Here is a 22429-nt window from a genome sequence, read left to right as displayed (position 1 = left end):
ACATGCAAACCACAATCTTAAGTCTGAAATGTTGGACAGCCAAACATTTTCTCCAGCTAAATGAGAGTTCACCACAGTTCCCTATTTCTCTTGAGCCTTGTTCAAATCGCTGTACGAATGCCAGAAATCACTAGTGTTGGAGACTCTCGGTCAGCTGGTTGATTAGGTGGTAGATATGCTCTCATTCGATACAGTTCTCATTGACCAGACAATTGCCGGTACTACTTTCTTAAGGACAAAAGTGATACATTTAAAAACGTTAAATAACTTTTCTGTGAAATATAGAGTGCAGTAAGTTCAAGGTGGCCCATTTAGTTATGTTTGAGAAAACAAGCAGATTTTTATTTCGACCTATCTATTGTTTGAAGAGTAGGTACAATGCCAACTGAGACAGCCCTAGTTACAATTATTCACCTTTTTGTCTGTACTTTAAATTTCTTTATGCACTTATGCGTAACTTTGGACAACAACTCTTGTTTTCGTAAAAGCACCTTAACGCAACTTTAAGTGAGAAAAAGGCTGTCAGATGTTCTCTTTGTGGTTCCCATGAAATCAAGAATTCTGGGTTTGTTATTCAACAAACTGCCGTAACCTTGAGAGACAAGATTGTCGGTGTTTATATTCCGCTCAGTGGAAAAGACACCCTGCTCACTATCTCACAGACCTTTCCTGACAGAGAGTTTGTGTTTCCATTCTGTTATTGTGTTTTCTGTCTGGAATATTCTCAATGAAAACAGAACATCTATTCACACAGTGTAGCTTCCTGATGTTCAGATTTACAGGTCAGCAAGGAGAAATATGGTGATACCATTTCTATATGTTAAAGTGTGGAAGCCAACCTTTGTTAGGTAGTAGACAGACTGCTGGAAGGTGAACATGATGACTTCTTCCAGGACTGTCATGGCTTCCTCGCAGGCTGTCCGTGTAGAAGACATCTCAGAGTCAAACAGACCTGATAAAACACACAAAGACATCTTAAAACTACACACAAACACACACGCACTGAAGGTATGACAGGTATTGTTACAATGAGTACAATAACCACCTTGATCCTCCTGGTCCTGCCTCCATGGCAACAGCTGAGGGACCTCATGCTGAATGAAGTGCAGCAGTTCGATGGAGTTGGCCATCCACAGCACAAGCGGCTGCAGACCTGGGATCAGCTCCTCCATGCTCAGCAGCTGAAGACTGTCCACCTGCCCATCGCCAGAGCTGCTGATAAAAGCACAACCAATGAAAAAGTAAGTCTAAAAAGACAAACTGCAAATGAAGAACAGTCACCTAATTAGGTTTCAAACTTCACAGACATGGCTCATTTCACATCAAATACTTTTCACTGGCAAACAAAGACAGCAACAAGAGCTTTCCTTTACAAGGTCTGAGAAATTCAATCTGTTGTTCTGTGTTTGGAATAAATTCACAACAATTCAGGATGCTAGCTTTGTTGGGAATTTAAAACTGAAATTGTAATTTATCTGTCTAAGTCACCATTTAACTGATCTCTACTTTGTCCTGGTGCATCCCCTGAAACCTCTGATTGTTGTTATGTTCATTTTGGGGATTTTCAAACCTCAGCCCTGTATTTATTCTCATCTGTACTTTAGAGTATGCTATAGCTGTGCTTTATTCTAACCTGCAGAGTGCAGAGATAGTCTTTCTTTTTTTATATAATTACAACACTAATATTCACTGACAAAATGTTCGGCAGGGTGTAGTGGACGGGCACTGCAGTCACAGCTGAACTGATTAGTCAATTAACTGATTAGTCAGAAAGATAACTCATTGTGATGATGATCAAAAATGGTGAAAACTATATAGAGGCGCGTAAAGGCAAGAGGATATTGACTTTTGAGAGCTTTTGGCTGAAACATAACAAGACAATTAAAGATGTTACCTTGAACTCAACAAACTATTTGCTTTTTTTAGTTAATCAAACAGTTAAGTGATTAATTGAAATCTGGAGATCAGTTGTTAAATATAATTCCCTGTCAGTTGCAGACCAATTTTTCTCATATTATTTAAATATAACCAAGATATGTTTCACTTTGGACGTGCTGTTTGTTGGTACAACACAGTTCAGTAAGTTTGACCTCTGAATTATTCTGTAATATTTAGTCATGTTGCTGTAGAAACAGTGGTTAATCTATTTTCATTTAACTTCCTTTATTTGTGCTGCAAATCAGCAAAATGTTACATGCAACAGCTTCCCATTCCTTCAAATGAAGCCAATGCCTTTTCTACTGTAACAGGTCAAAATGTTGGCTAAAATGTATAGTTCAATAGACTAATTCAATGAAAGCAATCAACGAAACTTTGGATTTTAGTTATTTTACTGCAGCCTTATAAATGTGTTGCTTTCGTCCTCTTCCCTGTTCGATAAATATGATCGTAAATCGTATTGTCAGCTGGATATTTTTTGACATTTGATGACAAAATAATTACTTATTACTAGTGGCAGAATTAGATATTTTTCTCTTAGATGCTTCAAAAGATGTGTCATTACTCTGTTAAATATTCTCCTGCTCACTTTAACCAGAACTCCCACATTGACCTCTGATTCAACGTTTGTTGACCTTTGATTATTTAAATTATCTGCTGACACAGACAAAATATAACCCACTGACACTGATGACAAAATAGGTTTCGTGAGCTTTGTAATCATGAGAAAAATCTTAGCTGTGTCTAGTTTCTTGAAGTGGAGACTGGGGGAAATTCTGTCATTTCACACCCTAGATTTAAGAATCCTCTTTGTCATGCATTTCTGGGACATTGTAGAAAACACTTTGTCTACTCACGTTTCTGGCTGGATTGCTGCAAGTTCCTTTGTCTTCTCCTGTGAGGGACAACACATAAATAGATATCCATTTCATGTAGGGATTATCAGGAAATACTTGTTTACTTTGCATATTCTCTGACACCCAGGGGAATATAACGCTCAATACACAGAGATTAACACTGTGCAGAGTAGAGTTTCATCCTTACCCACATAACAAGCTGGATCTGACTGGCTATCCGGAGTAGCAGCTGTCTGAAGTGTGTCAGCTCGAACGTGGAGGCCGAGTGCTGGATGCAGAGGCTCAGTAGAAAAGCAGGCGTCAGCTTTGGTTCGTTCCCGCTGGGCTCCAACATGTCCAGAATCTCCTGCAGGACTCTTTCCTCCTTGTCCAGCTCGTAGCTTACCGAAGCCTCGGTGCCTTCCAGGTCTCTCCAACGAGGAGGTAAAGGCTTTCTCTGGAACTTTTTTATGGTGAAAGACGAGCCGCACGACGAACAGGACGTTTTTGAGTCAGCGTTGGGGCAGAGTCTCGTCATCCACGGAGGAGTGTGAATGGATCCTGATGCACTGGTGGGATCCTTAAACATGAACAAGTAGTGTTTCCCAAAACCAACCAGATCTCCTGGATTCAGTTCTACCTCCTCTTTGAGAAGAAAACCATTTCGGGTCACAGGAGCACCATGGAGAGGCTTCAGCATTGTCATTGTCTTTTTGTGCTCTCCCGTGGAGGTTTGGTTGTTCGAGTCCAGGCGTCTGACGCAGCAGTGTTGTGGCAACACATCGGGAGCAAAAAGAAGGATGTCCACTTTTAATCTCTCCTCGTCTTCTCCATTACTGTGCTCCCTGCAGCAGCCAAAGATGGTGGTGGTCCCACTCATCAGATAGATGACAAAATCCTGCAAAAACACAGTTTTATTAGCTATCTTGCAACATATTTGGCTCTGACAAGCTAAAGAAATGCCCATAAAAATTCCCCATTATTTTCCTACAGTGTACAGTAATAGAAGACAAAAAACAGCCGATTCTCACTGAGGAATCTTGTGAAGTCTGAGAAGTCTTTAACACCTGATGAATTCTATGTCAATCCTTTAATCAATTAATCTCTTCAGCTCTTTCTAATCCCAAACACTGGTTCCAAAACGCAGTCAGTGTGTAGGATGGGATTGACTTGTTGTGTAACATTTTGGAAGTGAACCAGCATCGTGCATGTGAACAGCAGCAGGATCAGCTGTATAAAAGTACAATCTTCACTGGCAGCGAGTGGCGGGACAGGAATGGAAGGGCTTATGAGTGAGACGTCGCCGATGTCCGTCACCTCAGGGTCACCACATTAAGACAGTTAGTCAGGTGATGATAGCATCTCATCTGTACTGATTAGAGCCAAGCAGCCTTTATGTGGCTGTAGCGCTGACATTGTGTTATCACCTTTACACAGAAGTTATAACAATGTGTTCAATGCCTAATGTTTTCTTCTATCTGTGACACTATTTACCTGCTGCACTCACAGTGTTTAAACATAAGACTATGAATCAGCACAACAGATACTCCAGACACATACTCATCCTACAAGTCAAAACCTGCCAAGTCCATTACCCACAACACAACATCAGACAGTTTAGTAAGAGACTGGGGTGTGTTATTCCAGTAGTAGCTAATATAGCCTGCAGCCTTTAGCCCCTAGCAAAGACAGAGAGGAATCCAATTCAGAGGTCTGGTAAGCTAACCTCAGCTGACTTCACACCGCTTAGATTTACACCCAACTGCCAATGACGCAACAACATTTACAAGTGGACTTTATAATACTTTTTACTTTTTACTCTTACGTGTATGCTATGTTTATCAACACCAGTTTAGCATGTTAGCATTTAATAATAATAATAATAATAATGTATTTTGCCTGCTGGTGGCCCTAAAGGAAAAGTCTGAGGTTATACTACAAATGGTTTATCCTGTGACAAATGTGAATGTCTGAACCAAATTTCATACTAATACATCCTTAATTCAGCCTAAAACTGGTGGACCAACCATCATCAAAGCATTGTAACTCTGTGAACCATACATTCATGACATTGTAGCAACAGTTTGGTCAATATTTATGTCTTCATTTTGTAAATTTAACCTTTATTGAACCAGCAAAAGTTTCTTGGTGCTCAGGAGCAAGTAAACAGGTTACGGACATACATATATTTAACAATTTTACATAAAGATTTACATGCTTTATGTCTGTTTCCTTGTAGTTCTGCACCCATATTCATTGGGTGGGAGTAATTTCTGTATCTATAAGAGGCTTTGATTCTTCATATTGATTAGTTTACGGGTCATAGTTGAATTGCTTAGTCAGAAAATTAACCTGTAACTACTCAGATAATCGATTCATTATTTGCTGGTTCTGCTGCTCAAACAGGAGGATTTTCTGCTTTTCCTTGTCATATATGATAGAAAAACGGCCTCAAAAACAATGCTAAACATCGGTTTTCAGTTCCTGTTTCTTTGGGCACTAACACAGGACAGACTCTTCTTGTTTCTTTGCTTTGGATTTGCGTATGACCCATCCTAAAGAGTAAGACCAGGCCTGCCGCAGCTCTCAGTTTGCTGTGCTGCAACCAGCATCCTGCATAGTCAGCAAACTTCACCAGCGGGGATAGAAAACATTGCGAGAAAGAGCTTCCTGTTCCTGGGAATGAGCTGAGTTGAAGCCACAGCCTGGCCCTCTGGTTTACTGACAAAAATGAGCTGTGTAAACAAGCGATTCAAAATGCATCACGTATCAGCAGGGATGGTGATGGTGAAATAAACTCCGATTGAGTTTACTGCTATGTTGATTACAGCACACGGGTTACAGTGTTTATACACTCTGAGAAAGCTGCTGTGTAGTTGATCCTCCTCCCCAGTGTCTGTAATCAGGGTTATCTCCTTGTTTTGACAAACGTCCTGAACAGGTTTCCTTCTGACTGAATGGTGAACGCTCTGTTCCTCGACCTTTCGTTGGCTCATGACAGACAGTGCGTCCCATGTGTAAGACTGAGCCAGAACAGGATTACTGGTCCTAACACACCTCTGTAGGTCATTTCCATTCTGAGAAATTCACTGTGAAGCTCAGAGTGCTTCCTCTTCATGTCCTGTTACAACACAACTCTCTGACTACTGGATTTCCTCCATGAGGTTCTTAGCATAAGATGTTTAATCCAATACTCTCTCTCCTGTACTTGTGTTTGCCTCTGCCTGTTTACATGCTGCCAGGAGACAATCAAGGATCTTGTGTGGTCTGAAGAAGGAGTCCTCCCTTCCTCCAGGGCAAATTTTACACTTGACCGCGCATATTTAGATTGAGATAAATTAGAGAAGCTGCTCCTTTACAAGGGCGTTACGTAACTAGGTTGCTATCCTCCATTAAAGAAAGTCTTGGTTATTCCACTGAGACTCCTATCAGTTAGGGTTTGTTGGTAGCGTATGTATTTGACTGCTTGAATATCCATTGATTGCACAGGTATTTGGTTTAAAATTGTGCAATTCAGGTCTATTTTTTTCTAAATGTGGGAAATTAATGAAGGTGAACTGGAAAATGTATTTTGTCTTAGCATTTTTCTGTACTACGTTTAGTTTTTAATTGCTCTGTTAAAATGTATATATATATATGGACATCTCAGCTTAACATCCATCTCACCAGTAGCAAAAGTCTCATTACAGTTCACCATGGCATTTACACGTCAGCTGTGTGGGAACACTTTAAACCGAACGATGACCAGAAAGAGAAGACCACAGAAGTTTTAGACTATCCTGTTTTACAGAATCTAGCAAAGCTGAAGCTAACAAGAGAAACAATAAGCTAGAACATTGTGAAACTGTGCATACTTATCCCCACAAGCTTAAAGAGACATCTCCAAATGTCTTGTTTTTTTGCAGGCTCACAGATTATGCATTAGATGGATTTAGTTAACAAGTAACAAGATTCATGGGGAATGAAGTAATTTCTGGTATATTTAATGTAAAAGACACATTATAGTTCTTGGAAATAGCAAGAATTCTGCCAAGATTTTCTTTTTGTTAAACTACTCCTATGAAATTGGATTTACCAATTTAAGGTAATTATAGTGAAGTATTCCATATATAATAATTGCAATATAAGCCAAACACAACGGGATTAAAAGACAGGGTAAGTCAGTCTCTGCTGCTTCAACTTTGGTAATTCCAATTTAATGTGCAAGTCTCATGGCAGGGAAATAGCTCATGAGATGATGAATAATCCCTCTGCCACTCACCTGTCTGTGGCTGTAACCCTGCAGCAGGAGGAAGTACGGGAAGTCAAATGGTGGGTGGATGGAGTACTGGGTGGTGTTGTCATCACTGCTTTCCGTCTCCTCCTTCTCCATGCCGAGCCGCAACACCTCCTTGTCGGCCTCGGCCTCAGGATCCTCTCTGAGCGTGCTCTGTTGCGCTCGGTTGGCCTCCTTCCCCATCGCTGACAGATCCATCTCGCTCAAGCTCCTCCAGATGCCGAGTCCGTCCACGTCCTCCCCACTGCCGTCCACAAACAGGGAGGTCACTCTGGAACGGCTCTTCTGCAGTTTACGAGCCTGAGCATTGATACCTGGATGGATGAGCAGATGGTGCGTTACTGAGCATGCCTACACTTCACATGTCACTGTCTGCAATGTGAAAAATGAGCTGGCGAATGTTAATGAGAATGCAGAGTCTTGGCCGTCAAAAACAGCACAAAGCCAAAGATATACACAAAATGCATAAACGGAGAGGTCTCTGAATTACCTTTTTACTTGTGCCCTCATTTTTTGCCTTATTGTGTGTTTTTGTTTCGCTCTAGTGACAAAAATTTAAGGCATTCTAGTCTATTTTTATTCAGTGGCATTATAGTGGCATTTCCCCACCCATTTTCATCTACTAAACATTTTAACGCTGCAGCTGTCGCCATCTTTGTGTACACAGTCACAGGTGTTATTTTGGTCTACAGTGAAGGTTAGAGGGAAAGGCTCAGTGTCTATGTCCCTCTAATCTGCAGACTGACTCTCCTCAGTAAATCCGGTTAATATTTTCAAACCCTTAACTGCTCTCTCTCTGTCCTGCTCATGTAGCATTAGCACTATTATAGCAACCAGTCCACCACTGAGGAGCAACAGCTTAGTTAGTCCTGAGTTCACTTGCTCGTACTAAAAATTCTGTTTTCTGTCTGGGTTAACATGGAGACATCAATGCGGTAAAATTCCATCAGTGACTCACTCAAAAGAGGAGAACCTAGATGGAGCGCTGTCATTAATTCTGGAGCTGATTCATTCTGTCCGGCTCAACATGAAAAATGTCCTACAGAAAGTTCCATAATGTTCACATAACCTGACCTGAAAATGGCAGTGGATGCAGTTTACCTCAGTCGATTTGTTGCTGCTCATTTCTCTATCATATGAAGGTTCATATCTTGAAATGTGTCAACAAATATTTTTCATCATAGTTTTCGTTGACGCTATAAACATTAAAGAAAAGCAGCTTTAAACAGAATGAACAGTACACGGCATTTTCAAGAAAACGGTGCTCAGCAGAAGCAGGTGTGAATATTGAAGACTAATTCAGTGAAAGCAAAATCAGCTTTTGATTTTGTACGGTTTGGGGAATCATCTTTCAGGAGGAGCAGCAAATTTATGAATCTTTGAGTTTGCTACTAGTAAATGGAAACTGTGCTCAGTTGAACATAGATGATCACTTTAGAGTAAAATAGTACTTCATTATTGATTAATGCCAATTACACCCTACATGTGTATTATCCTGTTGCACATTGCAGTTTCAACTAATCAACTAATTGTTTAAGTGGCCAGTTCTAAGAGTTAAAGTGCTATCTATAATTTGCTTGTACTTCTGCCTCACAGCCAAAAACTCAACTACATTTATTTAGACAAACGATGACAATTTTAAGAGCGGAACTCATTAATGTTGGTTCTTTTTTGTTCTTTTACAATGCTTTTCAATCAATGAACTAATCATTTATCTTCAGTGAAATCCATGCCAGGCACAACAGAAGAAATACAACTTTTGTTTATAAAACGATGTTTACAACGACCAGAATTCCCCTTGAATTCACTCTGGTCAACTCAAACGCAAAGGGTCACTGCACTGGCGGCAATTCAAGTGCAACACAACGAGAGGAAAACGGGGGAAATGTGGAGGGAAAGTGAGATGTGGCCGTCTCTATCTGATACCTACAGTCGCTCTGTTGACCTGACGTAACACAAACACTATTCAGTTCATCTGGAGCCATTAAGCACAGTGGAATGTCCAAAGAGCCCGGCTTCACACCCGGAGCTCTGCTGCTCTTATCAGCTGTGGAAATGGGTGTTTTCCACATTGTTCAGCACCACAGTGACAGACTGGGCTCACTGCCTAAAAAGCCATGGAGGTAAAGGGCAGTTTCCCTTGGTCAGGGTAGGTCGTGCACAACAAAGCCATGAGAACTACTGCAAAGGTTGAATGATTGAGCCTTTTGATACAGGTATTTCAGGCTAACCACTCTTTGCAAGCTTCATTTTTAAATCAAAAGCACGAGTTGTGAATGTTTGCCTGCTGATATACTGTATAATAGATAACCATCAACAGGTGGGTTTTGTTGCCTATATGGACAGAAGCAGGCTAGCTTTTCCCTCTGTTTCCAGCCGTTATCCTAAGTTAATCTAACCAGCGGCTGGCCCTAACTTCATACACGCACAGATATGAGAATCGTCACTTCACCTGACAATGAACAATTAAATTCCAGGCTAATAAAATACCTTTAATTGGCATTGGTGAGCCACAGCAGCTGGGAAAGTGACAAAACATGCAAAAGAAGTCAGATGTAAAGGTTTTGTATCATTTTTGTGCAGCTGTGATGAGGAAGTTTCAAAATATCAGCAGTACCAAGAGTGGTGATGACTAAAAAGCCAGTATCAACAAAGCAGTGTGCCGGTCCAAAGCAGATGAGAACCACAACACACTTGTGCCAAAGTCAACAGGGCTGCACAGTCCCCAGTGCGCAGGAAGTGAGCTCTGCTAGAAAGAATAACAGAGCAGTCAGAGGCCACATTGTGGCAGCTACAGGCCTGGTGGGAAGAGCTGCCCGGTGCCTTGATGCTTCGCGGGGACCTGATGGGCCCTTGAAATAAAACAAAGATAAGAGCAGGGCCACTCTGACCTCCTCTATCCCTCACTGCAGCTTTTGTTTCCTCCTGACCTCTCTCACATGGCTGCCATCTCCCCTGTTCTAACTGGTGATAAGCTGGACAATGAAGGCTGTTAGCCTGCAATAAGAGACAAGGATAAAGGCTCCCCATGCAGAGACCGAGTGATTGATTACCCAGGCGTAAGGATGTTAGGGTCACTGAGTATCTGCATCACTGAAAATGGCACAAACTTGGATCTCCGAAGAATATAAAACGTAGGTTAAACCTATGATGATGATAGTCGACAGTATACCTGCTGTGACTGTGTCTCTGTCCTTTAAACTCTGCTCTTCGACGTTTGCTCGCTGCTGGATTTCAAATCGTCTGGAGAAGCCTTCCTTGGGTTTCCAAAGTGACTGCAACATGAGGGGCCTCTCGTTGTCACCCACCACCCTGAAGCACTCCCTCTTCCACTGATTATCGGCGCCCGTCTTGCCAATCACGTCACACAACACATAGTCGTTGGCGTCTTCTTTTTCCAGACAGTACCTGAACAGCAAAAGCAGAGAAACGGTCAGGAGGATCATGGGAGGGGGGGGATGGACGGTAGCAGTTCCGGAACTAAGTTTAAGCTTTAACCTTTACCAAAAATGTAAAAACTTTTAACTGAGATGACAATGTTGCCGACTCTGAGATCTCTTTCAGTGTACGAAACTTCGGGAAATAGTAAAAAACTCATTGCTTGTGTCTTCCCAAACAATCATCCAACAATCACTTAAAATACACAAAAGCAGCAAATCCTTACATTTTACAAAATCGTTTAGGACATTAATGACTATAAAAAGCTTAAAAAGCCCTACTAACCACCACTTATCTACACATCTGAGGTGGAAACAGGCCATGCAATCACAGGAGTAGCCTTCACTTAATGGCTAAAACTCTAGGATTTGAGATTTGGTGCTGCTTCACAGTCATGGTTTGTTGTCTGATACTGTACATACTGTTCAGGTTTAACTGACGGTCAGTACTTCCCAACTTAAATCTTGTTGCTAGGGATCTCCCTAACATGTTTCCCCATCATCTGGAACCTCTCACCTCTCTAAAGCCTCCTTCACCAGCTCCTTTGCGCTGGACTGAGTGGTGGCCAGTACACTCTTGTAGTTGGTCCCCTGACAGATGTCGCTTCCGAAGATCTTCAGGATGCCGGGGACGGACATTTGACTGGACAGCTCAGCCGGGTCGTCTGCAGCTTGGAGGTCTCCGGCCAGGCTCCCGCTGCCCATTCCCTGGCTACGCCGTCCACCATCCCGTAAGTTGGGGCTGTGGTTGAAAACAGTTGAAAGCCTGTTGTTATGGCGGCGGATTTTGCTCTTGGCTGGCTGCCGGACACCCACGCTGTCAGTGGAGCGGACGGTGCTGTCCGAGTTGTTGGACCTGAGATGGGACAGAGGAGAAAACATTGAGCCATCTAGCACACGCACCACGCTTGTGGTTTCTGTGTATCCAGACAGGTCGTGTTCATTCAAAAATATCTCACTGTTAACACTTATTTAGTGTTGGACCTAATGATTATTTAAAAAATAATTAGATTTTTTTGGTCTGCAACACATCAAAAACTTGTGAAAAATGCCTGTGGATGACAAAGAGAAGCTTCAGCCTGGAGCAACTGAATGTTACTATGACGTGACAAGGCAAGGCAGCGAATTTATCCATTTGAAAACCTACAAAAAGAGGGTTATTAAAGGGTCAATAAAAACCAATATCTCTAATCTGATAAACATTGAGCAGCACAACAACCTTGAGATCGAGAAATAACTTTGAGAACTTTCACAATAATAGTAATTTTTCGTCTTGAGTTTATGACTTAAAAAAATGTTTCATCAGTGAAGGGCAGAAAATGCTTTCACAAGTGGTTAAACTGGGCTGAGGTGGGGTTTTCCTACCACCAAATGTAACACATAAGTCAAAAAGGAAGTGGAAATGAATGACACTTGTGAACTGCAGCATAATGTAGACACATGCAGTAAATAAAGGCAAAACACAGGCTTACTGCAGTGAAATGTAGAAAACATTTGTACATACTTAACAGCATTTTACTACAAATGCTTAAGTTAATTTGGTATTACAAGCACTGATGGCAAACATCATAATAGCTATTTTCAATCTTACATTACATTAAGAAATTAAAACTGATCTATTTTAACATGCTATATGTTGTTCTTGGAGTGTGTGATGCACAAATAATCACAAACTGGATGCCACAGATATTAACTGGCTTATTTGCAACTTAACTGGCTATTTGTTTGGTCTATAAAATGTCAAAATATGGTGAAAAGTGTTGATTAGTGCATTTCCAAAGACAACAATGACATCCTCAAACATCCTGTTCCATGCACAATCCAAAAATATATTGTTTAGTATCATAGAGGAGAATAGAAATCTTAAAGTATTCTAATTTGAGAAGCTCTAATCAGAGAATTTACTTTTTTTCTTTTAAAAACAATCACATAAGACATTAATTATCAGCAGTAAATTTAATAGCTGACAACTAATCACTTCATCATTACAGCTATGCAATATAGATCTAAGTAGTCTTCCTTTTGGCACCCATACTTTAAGTGCTGTATAAATATTAAGGCTGTAACATTAGTAAGTTGTAGTAATCAAAATTATGTCTTAATGTGAAATTTTAGAATTGCTGAAAAATATTGAATATAATATAAACACAGGCAATGTCCTTGTATCTGCTTACAACAACATTACAGTGACATTTTTCAAAGATTTAGACACTAAAAAGAAGCATGAAAGCGCAGTGCTGCTATTACAAATCATAGACTTACTGCAGAGATCCATTGCTGGGTTTCCTCCCCAGCTTGGCCAGGCGCTTCTTGGGAGAGCGGATAAGTAAACCCACAGGGAAGTTCAGGGCTTGTTTATTTGCGTGGCTGCTTCTCTCCTCTGAAATCATTATGGTTTGCAGCTTTTTCTTTACACAAACACAACGAAACTAGCGAGATAACCAGAACATGGCATTCTTTGCAGCTGGCTCACAGCAGGAGATGAGAAGTTTTGGAGGACGAGGAGTGACTTATTTCCCGCAAGAATAGTCCACTTTCAGTTCCCGAAAAACACTTGAAAATCACAAAAAGTTGTTTAAATACTCCAAAAGCGTCTTTGCATCCATGAGAGGAAAGTGGCGACTGTTATTTCAAAAGTTGGTTTTGGTGAGAAGTTTCCACGCAAGGAGCGCTTTGTGGTTTCAAACTTTTAAATCAGATTTCTTGAAGATAAACTCCGAACTTCAGCAGCAGAGGAGGAAAAGGAGACATTTTCACACGCCGGGTGTCGGTTTCTGAGGGGAAGCATCTGGTAAATGGAAGAAGCTCCGGTCCGGTCCATGTTAAGCCTTTAGCGAACCGTTACGTCCCGCAGCACAGCAGAGACTCAATGAAACAACCTGATGCTGGACGCACGAGCACGAGCCGCCACTGTTGACGTCACCAGCGAGGGGGTGGGGCTAAAAGCACAGACTATTTGTGAGGACACTCTGATCTATTCTATACAGAATACAGTACAGGACGATTTCCTCTTTTATTAGGGTTCGAGCACCGAAATTGAGTTTGACACCCCTGATCTACAGCTACCAAACTTGGTACACATATGCAGCACATCAGGCTGAACAAAAAGTCAGTGACAGCCTTATTCCAAACCCAACAGGAAGTGAGCTTTTTTGTGTTGAATGTCAGAGTTTGCCGATTTTTGATTATTTTTTTTTTCTAGAGCAAACTCCTCCTAAGGGGAAACTCCAGTTCACATCAAATTTAGCCAGTAAATACAGCAGGCCTTAGTGAGCAAAAGTTATCAAAATATTCTTAAGAAATCAAAGGGCGTGGCCATGGTAGCCCCTGGAAATTTGACCCTTCACCATGAAAGAGGAAATAGCAAATAATTTTTGACACATGAATCTACATCCATGATATTTGATTTGCATATGTAGCACGTCAGGCTGAATGAAAAAATTTATGGGATACAAGACATAAACCCAACAGGAAGTCCGCCATCTTGGATTAATTGTGCAATTTTTGTCGATTTTGCTCATATTCAGTGATTAACTACCCATGGGGGACAACTCCAAGAGACACCAAATTTGGATAGTATATAAAACATGTCATAATGATAATAAATGCTCAAAATCATCTGCATCAGTCAAAGGGCGTGTCCATGGCGACCCCCTGAGCTTTGATGCTTCACCATGAAACCAACTACTACCTACCCTCTGCATTCTCCAATCTTCCTCAAATTTTACATGATTGATCACAGTCCTGCCCTGATCACATCCATGTGCCAGCATCCACTCACAGTGATAGCGCCACCTGCTGGAGAGGAAATGACATGTTTTACACTTTGATGTACTATTGTTAGCCGATTTCCCATATTCATGTTCATTATTTTTTCATCTTCTTTTTTACTGGCTTCCAGTTACTTCTTTACATTGGCTCCCAGTGTGTTTCAACCTTGTCAAACTGCTTCCTGGTATGTTTTATCCTCTTTGTAATGGCAAGCAGTATATTTCAGGTGATTTCATCTGACTCCCAGTATGTTTTAGTCTTCTTAAATTAGCTCTCTGTATGTTTCAGCCACTTTACTCTGGCTTCACTATATTTTATCCTCCTTTCAAAACACCATAGGAGTTCTGCTGCTAGGAGTCTCCTGGGTCTGTGGATCACGGCTTCAGTGGAGGTCCCAAGTCCTCTGAAAATAGCAATAAAGCAACATTTCAACCCTCAGAGACTTTCTGCTCCTAACGTCGTCTACTCGATTCCATCATTGGATCCACGGGAACACAGTGGTGAAGCTGCTCAGACACTGTGGCTTCCACTGATTGCTTTCCTCAGCGTTTAGAGCTTCACATATTTCTGCTACTCAACACTGACGGAACAGAAGATCTAATAAATAAATAAATAAGCAGCATCAGAGAAGAAAATTTGCTGTATGTTACAGGACACCTTCAGTCCCTGGATCAACTCCAGGCAGCAAAGTTCCTTTTACACTGAGTGTACTGCTGCACAAAGATCGCTCCAAAATGAAAACTGCACAACTTAAATCCTCACTTTGTGTTTCTTTAGTCAGCAGAGACTAAAAACATACGCACACACATAAGTAAGTCAAATTTCATTGTTCTACCAGTAATATTTACATTGTTTTATGAATAGTCACTGCTATTAATTCATTTGACCAAAGAGGCTTAAAAATAAAAGAATCAATCACAGTCGGTTCCATCTACTTTCCAGGAACTCAGATGGTTTTTTATAGCTACTGTGAAGTCAGACACTGCTCAATGCAACATTAAGTTTACGTATCACCTCTAGCCTATAAACTCACCCAGTTATTCTGAACCACAAGATGGCACTATTGTCTAATTCTTTTATACAAAGCATATGCTTCTGCACACTTAACCTAATGCAAAAATGAGTTTCCCCTAAGTATTTGAAGTCAGTAGATTGTAGCAGAGGTGATGTGATGTCAGTGTTCTATATTTAGAGAGGGGAGAAGAGAGATCAACGGCACAGAGAAAAAAAGCTCAAACCGACTGCTGAAGTCTTGTTGTTGTGGCGGTTTTGCAATGAAGGGAATTCACAAAGAGCAAATGTTCATCAGAGTTTATTTATTGCAGTAAATGTCACATGTGCATGCAGGTCCCATATCCATCAAATGACGACACCAAATGAAGCTACATTCAAACTTGATGCCTTCTCAGCAGAAACAACACAAGGAGAAATCAGCAGCCTCAGATCTGTGATGTGTACTTAAACACCAGGCCAGAAAACACAACATTACACCAATTTGCCTTTTAGACCTGATTGTGAGTCATTGCTGCTATATATTAACTTTCTGTCTTTTGCTATACTATTATGAATGTCTTAAGATCAGCTTAATTTATGTTTTCTCAACGTGCCTACTATTGCTAAGTTCAAGTTTGTGAAGCATCATTGAAAGAAACTACAGTGTCAGATGGACAGCAAAGGACATATTGAGGTAGACTGTCTTCTAAGTTCAGACAAATTCTAGACATATGGTCAAGATTCATGCATGCTTTAAATCTATACTGGTTTAAATGTGTATTAATTTTACAGTGAGTGATTCTCCACACAGTTATTAAATTACTTATAACCAGGCCATGTTTGAAGCACTGCCTCTACAAGGTCAGGTTTCATAAATTTCTCTGCAGGCTGTTATGTCTTCTTGTCATAATATTTGCACCAGAATAGTGCCTCTATGTTTCCTTTATTGGTTTTACTATATCAAACTCTTCACCACAGACAGAAAATGTCTACAGGCTGAATTGCGGCAACAACATCCTGAAAACTTTGTCATTTCTTACAGAGGTCTTTGCTTATTATACAATACCACCACAAACCTTAGGCAATAGTGTTTCTGCCAACAGTCCACTCATTATTATGGTATGTTAGAGTCTTTAGTCTTTTACAAACCAAGAACTGACAAAGAAAACATCATTCAGGCTTTCTTATGTTTACAGATGTGCTTTTTCATGCTATTAACTGCCCTTATGAAAATTCTGCATGTAAAGTTTCCTCTTTGAAATCAAGAGAGGTGATATTAGAATCATCTCAGCTGCTGTTAGTGTGGTTTTTAACAAGTTTCGCTGCCGTTTATGACCTTACAACTGAGCAGTATGAATGAATGAGTGTAAAACTGCAGCCAGCGAGTGTGTTTATATAGAAATAGTTGACTTTATAAGTGGAAAAAAAGACTTTGCAGAGCTGATGAGGCGGTATCTTCTTTTTCTAGAGTCTGTGTCAGAGGTATAAACTCTTATTATTTATAGTGTATTTAATCTGGAGTATTGATTTCTTAAGCAGACTTTCAGCCACAGCAGAAGATTGAAAAACAGTGGTGGAAAAATGCACATTTCAGATAGATGTTGGGGTTTTTCTGCATTTTATAGGTTTATGCATTGTTTTACACATCACTGTAATTGTCAGCAAGTAAAAACTAGTGTAGAAAATCCAGTGACAGACAATAAAGCTGAAGATTCAGGCCTTCAGATGAGGCTAATTTGTTTACAAAGTGCTCCATCTAGTGGCAGGGAATGGTCCCACAGCTGAATTTCAATACTGATACCATGTATGAAACAATATTTGTAATTTTCCTCAAATTTTCATGCTAATAATGTACTGTAATACAGGCAAGAGTCTGAGAATAGGATAGAAATGTGTGAATTTGTATAAAGCCTTTCTACGATTGATCTTGATTATGGGCAATAACAAAGAACACAAGAAGATTCTATATCTAATACATTTATTCAAAAATAGAAAGTAAAATTACAAAATATTGCACTTATTAAATCATAGTTCAAAGTTATTGGTACTCTTGTGCATTTATGTGACAGTTTTTGCTACTTTGCAAGTGAGGATTTTACATGTTCACAGACATTAGTGCTGAAAATCCAAGATACCCTATGAGTTACTTTTGATATTTTTAGTACACTTTTTCTAACTATATTTACTTTTATATGAGTTGTGTTTTAAATGCAGGAGTTTTACTTCATGTTAAAGCCTTCACTAACGATCTGAGTGCTTCCTCAAGATGTAAATTAAGAAGTGCGTCTCTGCAGCATCTGTACTAGTTAATAATACATAAAAAATCTATCACTGACTGTACGTCTTGTCAAACATTATCACACAAGACCATCAGTTTGTTGCTTTCTGTTCCACATGCTCCTACTGAATTGAGTAAAACTGTTTACTCCGCACCTTTGCGTGGAATATGATGCAGAAAAATGGGAAATTATTCAAGTTAATCTCATTGAGTGCTTTTAAATCCAAACTGCGACTCTACAACATGCACTTGCTTTTCATAACCTACTTGTAAATGTAATTTTTTATTGTTTTTTTTTTTTTTGCTTGTGTTTTAATTACGTTGTAATCTTGTAACTGTGTTTTGTATTTGCTGCTGCCTATCTTGGGCAAGACTCCCTTTCAAAAGAAGCTGTTAATCTCAATAAGATTTCTCCTGGTTAAATAAAGGTTAATATTAAATAAATACCACACCAAAATAGATATTAACACTTTGCTTCAGACCATATTTAGCATTACAGTAACCACAATATTTTTGTAAGTATTACCAGTCCTAATACCTGCGAGGACATATTTTCAAATATTGTCAATACATTGGTTAATCACAGCTCAAAACAGTACATGGTTAAACGATCAGCTTTTATTTTGGTAAGTAATAATCTGCATCATTTCTGCTTGTTACTGTATTTAGCTGTTTTTCTTTTTGCTTCTCTGTTTGCTTTTATTTAGTGTGTTTGCATGCATTTACTTAAGTAAACTAGGAGTTGCTGTATTTTAATCAAATATGTCAAAAATCCAGCTTCAAATGACACCATGCTGTTTTTTTATTAGTTTCTATCATTTTCAACTGAATGTTTATGGAGCTTTGGGCTGCTGATTGATCTAAATGAGACACCTGAAGACTATTTTGTGATTAATTTATGAATGAAAGGACTAATTAAGTCACTGATTGGCAGAACAACACTAATAATTACCACATCTGTGCTGTATTGTGTTGCCATTCAATATCTGTTTATGCCAGAAGCACAATCCTTTGAACACTTACAGCTACGCCACAGTCAGTCATCAACAAAATGTAAAGAGCTTCAGCACATTGTGGTGTTGTACGTTTATTAACAGTCAGCCGCTGCAACACCTCCTGACAGAATATCTGCTCTCTCTCCTGCACGCTCACATCACTGTGTATTTATCTTGTGGTATTGAGTAACAGGACGAGAGGCGGATGTGAGCGACATCCACCTGCAGCTGCTGTGCACAGCAAGTGGTTTGGAGATTCAGGTCAGACATGCATCACTACTCTTTGCTGCAAACTGCCTGCTGTGACACCGAGTGCAGCTCCGGAGACGTTCGGTCTGGTTATGCATCATCTGTCAGAGTGAGGAGCTTCTATCGTCAGACAGTGTTTGTACTGGAGCTTCTGGTTTTGTTTTGTTTTGAGTCTGTCTTAGAACTTGCACATGATGCACATTCACTGACAAAAAGCATGTCTGAGCAGAAACATATACAGTGACACCTACTATAAGTAACACAAGCAAGGTGTTAAAACAGGAGCAAGTTAAAATAACTTATTTTCATGTTTTATGCACATTTTAATCCAGTAGTAAATTTAAATATTCACCAAGAGCACAAAAACACATTTTTCATAAGGACATAAAGATGCTTTGGTGTGCCAATATGATAAAAAAATAACATTAGATGCAACATGTATGACTGAATTCAATCAAATAATTTGGTCCTATTCAACAAAACATCATTTGAGCATTTATACGACAACTAACAGACCTTCGTTTATAATTCACCGTACAATGTTGCTTTAATATCAACAAAACCCATGAAGCATCGATTCACACACAGCATCGACATGTAGACGGGTCGATTACAGCTGAAGCAGCACCGACTTCCCATGAAGGAGTCAAGAACAGAAGATAATTTGATTTTCTGCCACAGTGTACGAAAATACTCCGTCAAAACAGTGTTCATTGATCTGTGGGATAATACCACCGCTGCTATGGATTCTAATAACACGAGTGCAATCAATAAGGAAAAAGCAAGATATTTATCACACCTGCAGGATGGTGAAACTGAGCTAAATGTCTTCTCTTTGCACAATGAAAAGCTTTCTTGTAACTGATCTTTTTAGATTAAAACCTACTTCTTTCTTTGCTTTGATTTTAGTGGTGCCTTTTCATATGTTGTTTTAATGTTTTAAACCCTAAATTATTCATACCCTTGCCAGACATTGTATAGCGCATTTTTATTTGATCAGTAGGTTTCCTCTGTCAATATGAATTAAGCAAGCAACAGAAGACATGGTAAAGGCAAATTACGTCTACTTTTATGTTTTAAAGAAAACAAAAAACAAATACGATTGAGGTAAAATTGGTCTTTATTTGAATCTGAATGTGAATCTGAATCAGCAGTCAAAGCCTTCATTTGACACACTAGCAAAAAGCTCACCCGGTCCAATAACAGCACATTTAAAAGGCAGCTTTGGCAGTAATATGGACAAATTGGCACCACAAACATAAGATAAAAACTGACAAACTTATTCCAAAGTGATAGTTTGTATTTCATTAATTTGCCACAGAGATGTGTCATGTTGTCACCCAGTGATTTTGGATCATCCACCACTGCATTGTTTTTGTTAATAATATAAGTGATGCCTTAAAGGCCTAGTGCATCAGTGTTTGCGTTAACAGAAATCAGTTATACTTAACTGCATAATATTCAGAAAAATAAAGGCATCAGGGGATTCTTTGGGAAAATGTTTGCTTTTTTTCTACACTGAGGTGTGAAGTTGCCACCTTTTTCTTTACACCTGGCCTTGATGTGTTCAGTGATTAATGCAGCAGCATCCTGTTTACATACTAGCTGCACGAACTTACTAACCTCCTGCTTTGATGACCAGATTTTATCTATGTATGTACATATTGTCAATATGAGGCACATTTCATAATTTCTACAAGTTGCTTTTTGTGTGTATCATTCTTTAAAGATCTCATTTAATGATTTTTAGCATCACTGTCTCTTTGAGGAGGTAAAACTGACTTTAGGGGAGATTTCTGCCCTTTTCCTCCATCCGGGTGTGATATTCTCATTTATTTCTGTTCACTTGATAGAAACCAGTGACAAAACGCAGCTGTGTTGAAGATGTTAATGAGGAATCTGAAACATTTCTTTGTTTTGTTTTTCATTTACATTAAATAATTTTGTAATTTATCAGTCTCAAAACCTTTATTTGTCACCTCAGCCCTGAAAAAGTTGGCCATCTTCAACAAAACATCATTATAAATCAACCTTTGATGTGTGAATAAGTTCCTTCCTAACTTTATTCCTAGAATTTCATATATTCTTGTAAACTCGCCCGTTTGTTAGCTTATATCTTATTGTGCAATTTAACACAAACAAATCAAATTACCACACACAGTTTGTCCATTTGTCATTTTGGGCACTGCAATGTTTTTGTTTCAATAAACTTTATGTATTATAGAGCTGCATAGTATCACTGTTTACCTAAACAGAGATCAGATATGCTTCATAAAACTTTGCAAATCTCATCTGGTTAAATAAGAATTCATTATGAATCATGACGCTAAAACTAACTCCTCCACATAAACACACCCAGACAGACTCTCAGATCATCCGGCTAGTTTATTAAATTCAGGGTAACTAATAGTAAAGGGATTTGCTGTCAGGGGTTATGCAATAAATAAGCAGGCCAATGCTCTGGAAGTTTGCTAAAAGTAAGTACCCAAAACTACTGACAAAATAAACTTACTTTTCCTCCTTAACTACCACAAGTGCCGCATCTGAAAACCTAAATCGTATCACATCAAATCTGCAGGTGAACACACACACTACAGCAACTCCTGCTGCTGGAGGCAACCTGCAACACTGAAAATGAAGTCAACAACCTGCACTTCGCCTGTGAGTTTAACACGATACAAATGAATCTCCTGTAATCACAGGTGAAAATGCAGCCAAATACAGGAATACTCTAACACCTACATGCTACCGCTGCTGGACTTTTCCAGATCCTTTACAGAAAAAGCAATAACAGATCCACTTTTATAAAGAAAAAAAAACATTTTGTGAAAAGAAAAATTACATCTTTGCGAGTTTTCACTGCTACAGTAAAACATCAGTTCAAACAGTCCTAGTTAATAGGCTAGTATTAGCTTAATGCAGTCAGAGCCAGAATGAAGCTGACACACCTGAGCTGCAGGTGGGCTACTCTCAACCTGATTGGTCAAGGACTTTCTGGGTCCTAGTGTCCCCCTTTGCAGATATAAAAATCATTTTGGGCTCGGAGTGGATTCAGGAAGTAAACATATCCCTTCTTTTTAAATGTAGTAGATTTATGTCCGTCTGTCTTTTAGCAACATTACTCAAAAACGGATAAACGGATCTGCATGAAATTTTCAGGGAATGTCAGAAATGACACAAGGACTAAATGATTAGATTGTGGCAGTGATGTGGTTTATAGTCTGGATCTACAGATTTGTTAAATATTTCTGTATCATTGTGAGATAGTGGCACGGCATCACTGTAACTATGACAACAAGTGAACACTACTTCAGCTGCCTGTTGAACACGATTGTGATTCTACTACAAATCTACCGCTGTGGACTTATCTGTAGGAAATGATACAAGGAACAATTGATTAAAATGTGAAACATTGTGTTTCCCTGTGTTGTTAGGTTTTTGTAGAGTGAGTTCAGGCACAGGAAAAGAGAGTGAAAGAGACAAGTGACATATTAACAATGATTTATTCTCAAAAGGCTAGGATACAGAACTACAATTCCCAGTAACAGGAAAATCCCAGGCACGGAATTCAATGGGCTTTAGGAGACTATGGTGTCCCTATGGGTTAGGCAAAAATCAACAACAACAAAAAAACTAAAACCCTCAGCAGGTAAAAC

At 39.5% G+C, this 22429-nt stretch overlaps 1 protein-coding gene across 2 annotated transcripts in view; it reads right to left on the bottom strand.

Annotated features, from left to right (window-relative positions):
• The window catches only part of radil2a (Ras association and DIL domains 2a), a 34022-nt gene extending 20665 nt beyond the window's left edge, over window positions 1–13357 (bottom strand). Inside the window, exons 1-8 of one of the 2 annotated variants that reach the window (XM_022198481.2) lie at window positions 12750–13357; window positions 11005–11343; window positions 10223–10458; window positions 7036–7364; window positions 2983–3672; window positions 2796–2833; window positions 1046–1215; window positions 840–952 (exon numbers count right to left, since the gene is read on the bottom strand). In XM_022198481.2, coding sequence (XP_022054173.2) covers window positions 840–952; window positions 1046–1215; window positions 2796–2833; window positions 2983–3672; window positions 7036–7364; window positions 10223–10458; window positions 11005–11343; window positions 12750–12877 — 2043 coding nt within the window. In that variant the 5' untranslated portion in view covers window positions 12878–13357. The remainder of the gene's footprint in view (window positions 1–839; window positions 953–1045; window positions 1216–2795; window positions 2834–2982; window positions 3673–7035; window positions 7365–10222; window positions 10459–11004; window positions 11344–12749) is intronic. The other variant, XM_022198482.2, reaches the window with a different exon arrangement.
• Window positions 13358–22429: the final 9072 nt, after the last annotated feature.

This window comes from Acanthochromis polyacanthus, chromosome 21 (assembly GCF_021347895.1).
Source record: "Acanthochromis polyacanthus isolate Apoly-LR-REF ecotype Palm Island chromosome 21, KAUST_Apoly_ChrSc, whole genome shotgun sequence".
Lineage (NCBI taxonomy): Eukaryota > Metazoa > Chordata > Actinopteri > Pomacentridae > Acanthochromis > Acanthochromis polyacanthus.
Note: the sequence above shows the minus strand (reverse complement) of the source record. Positions and strands in the feature narration are given on the sequence as shown.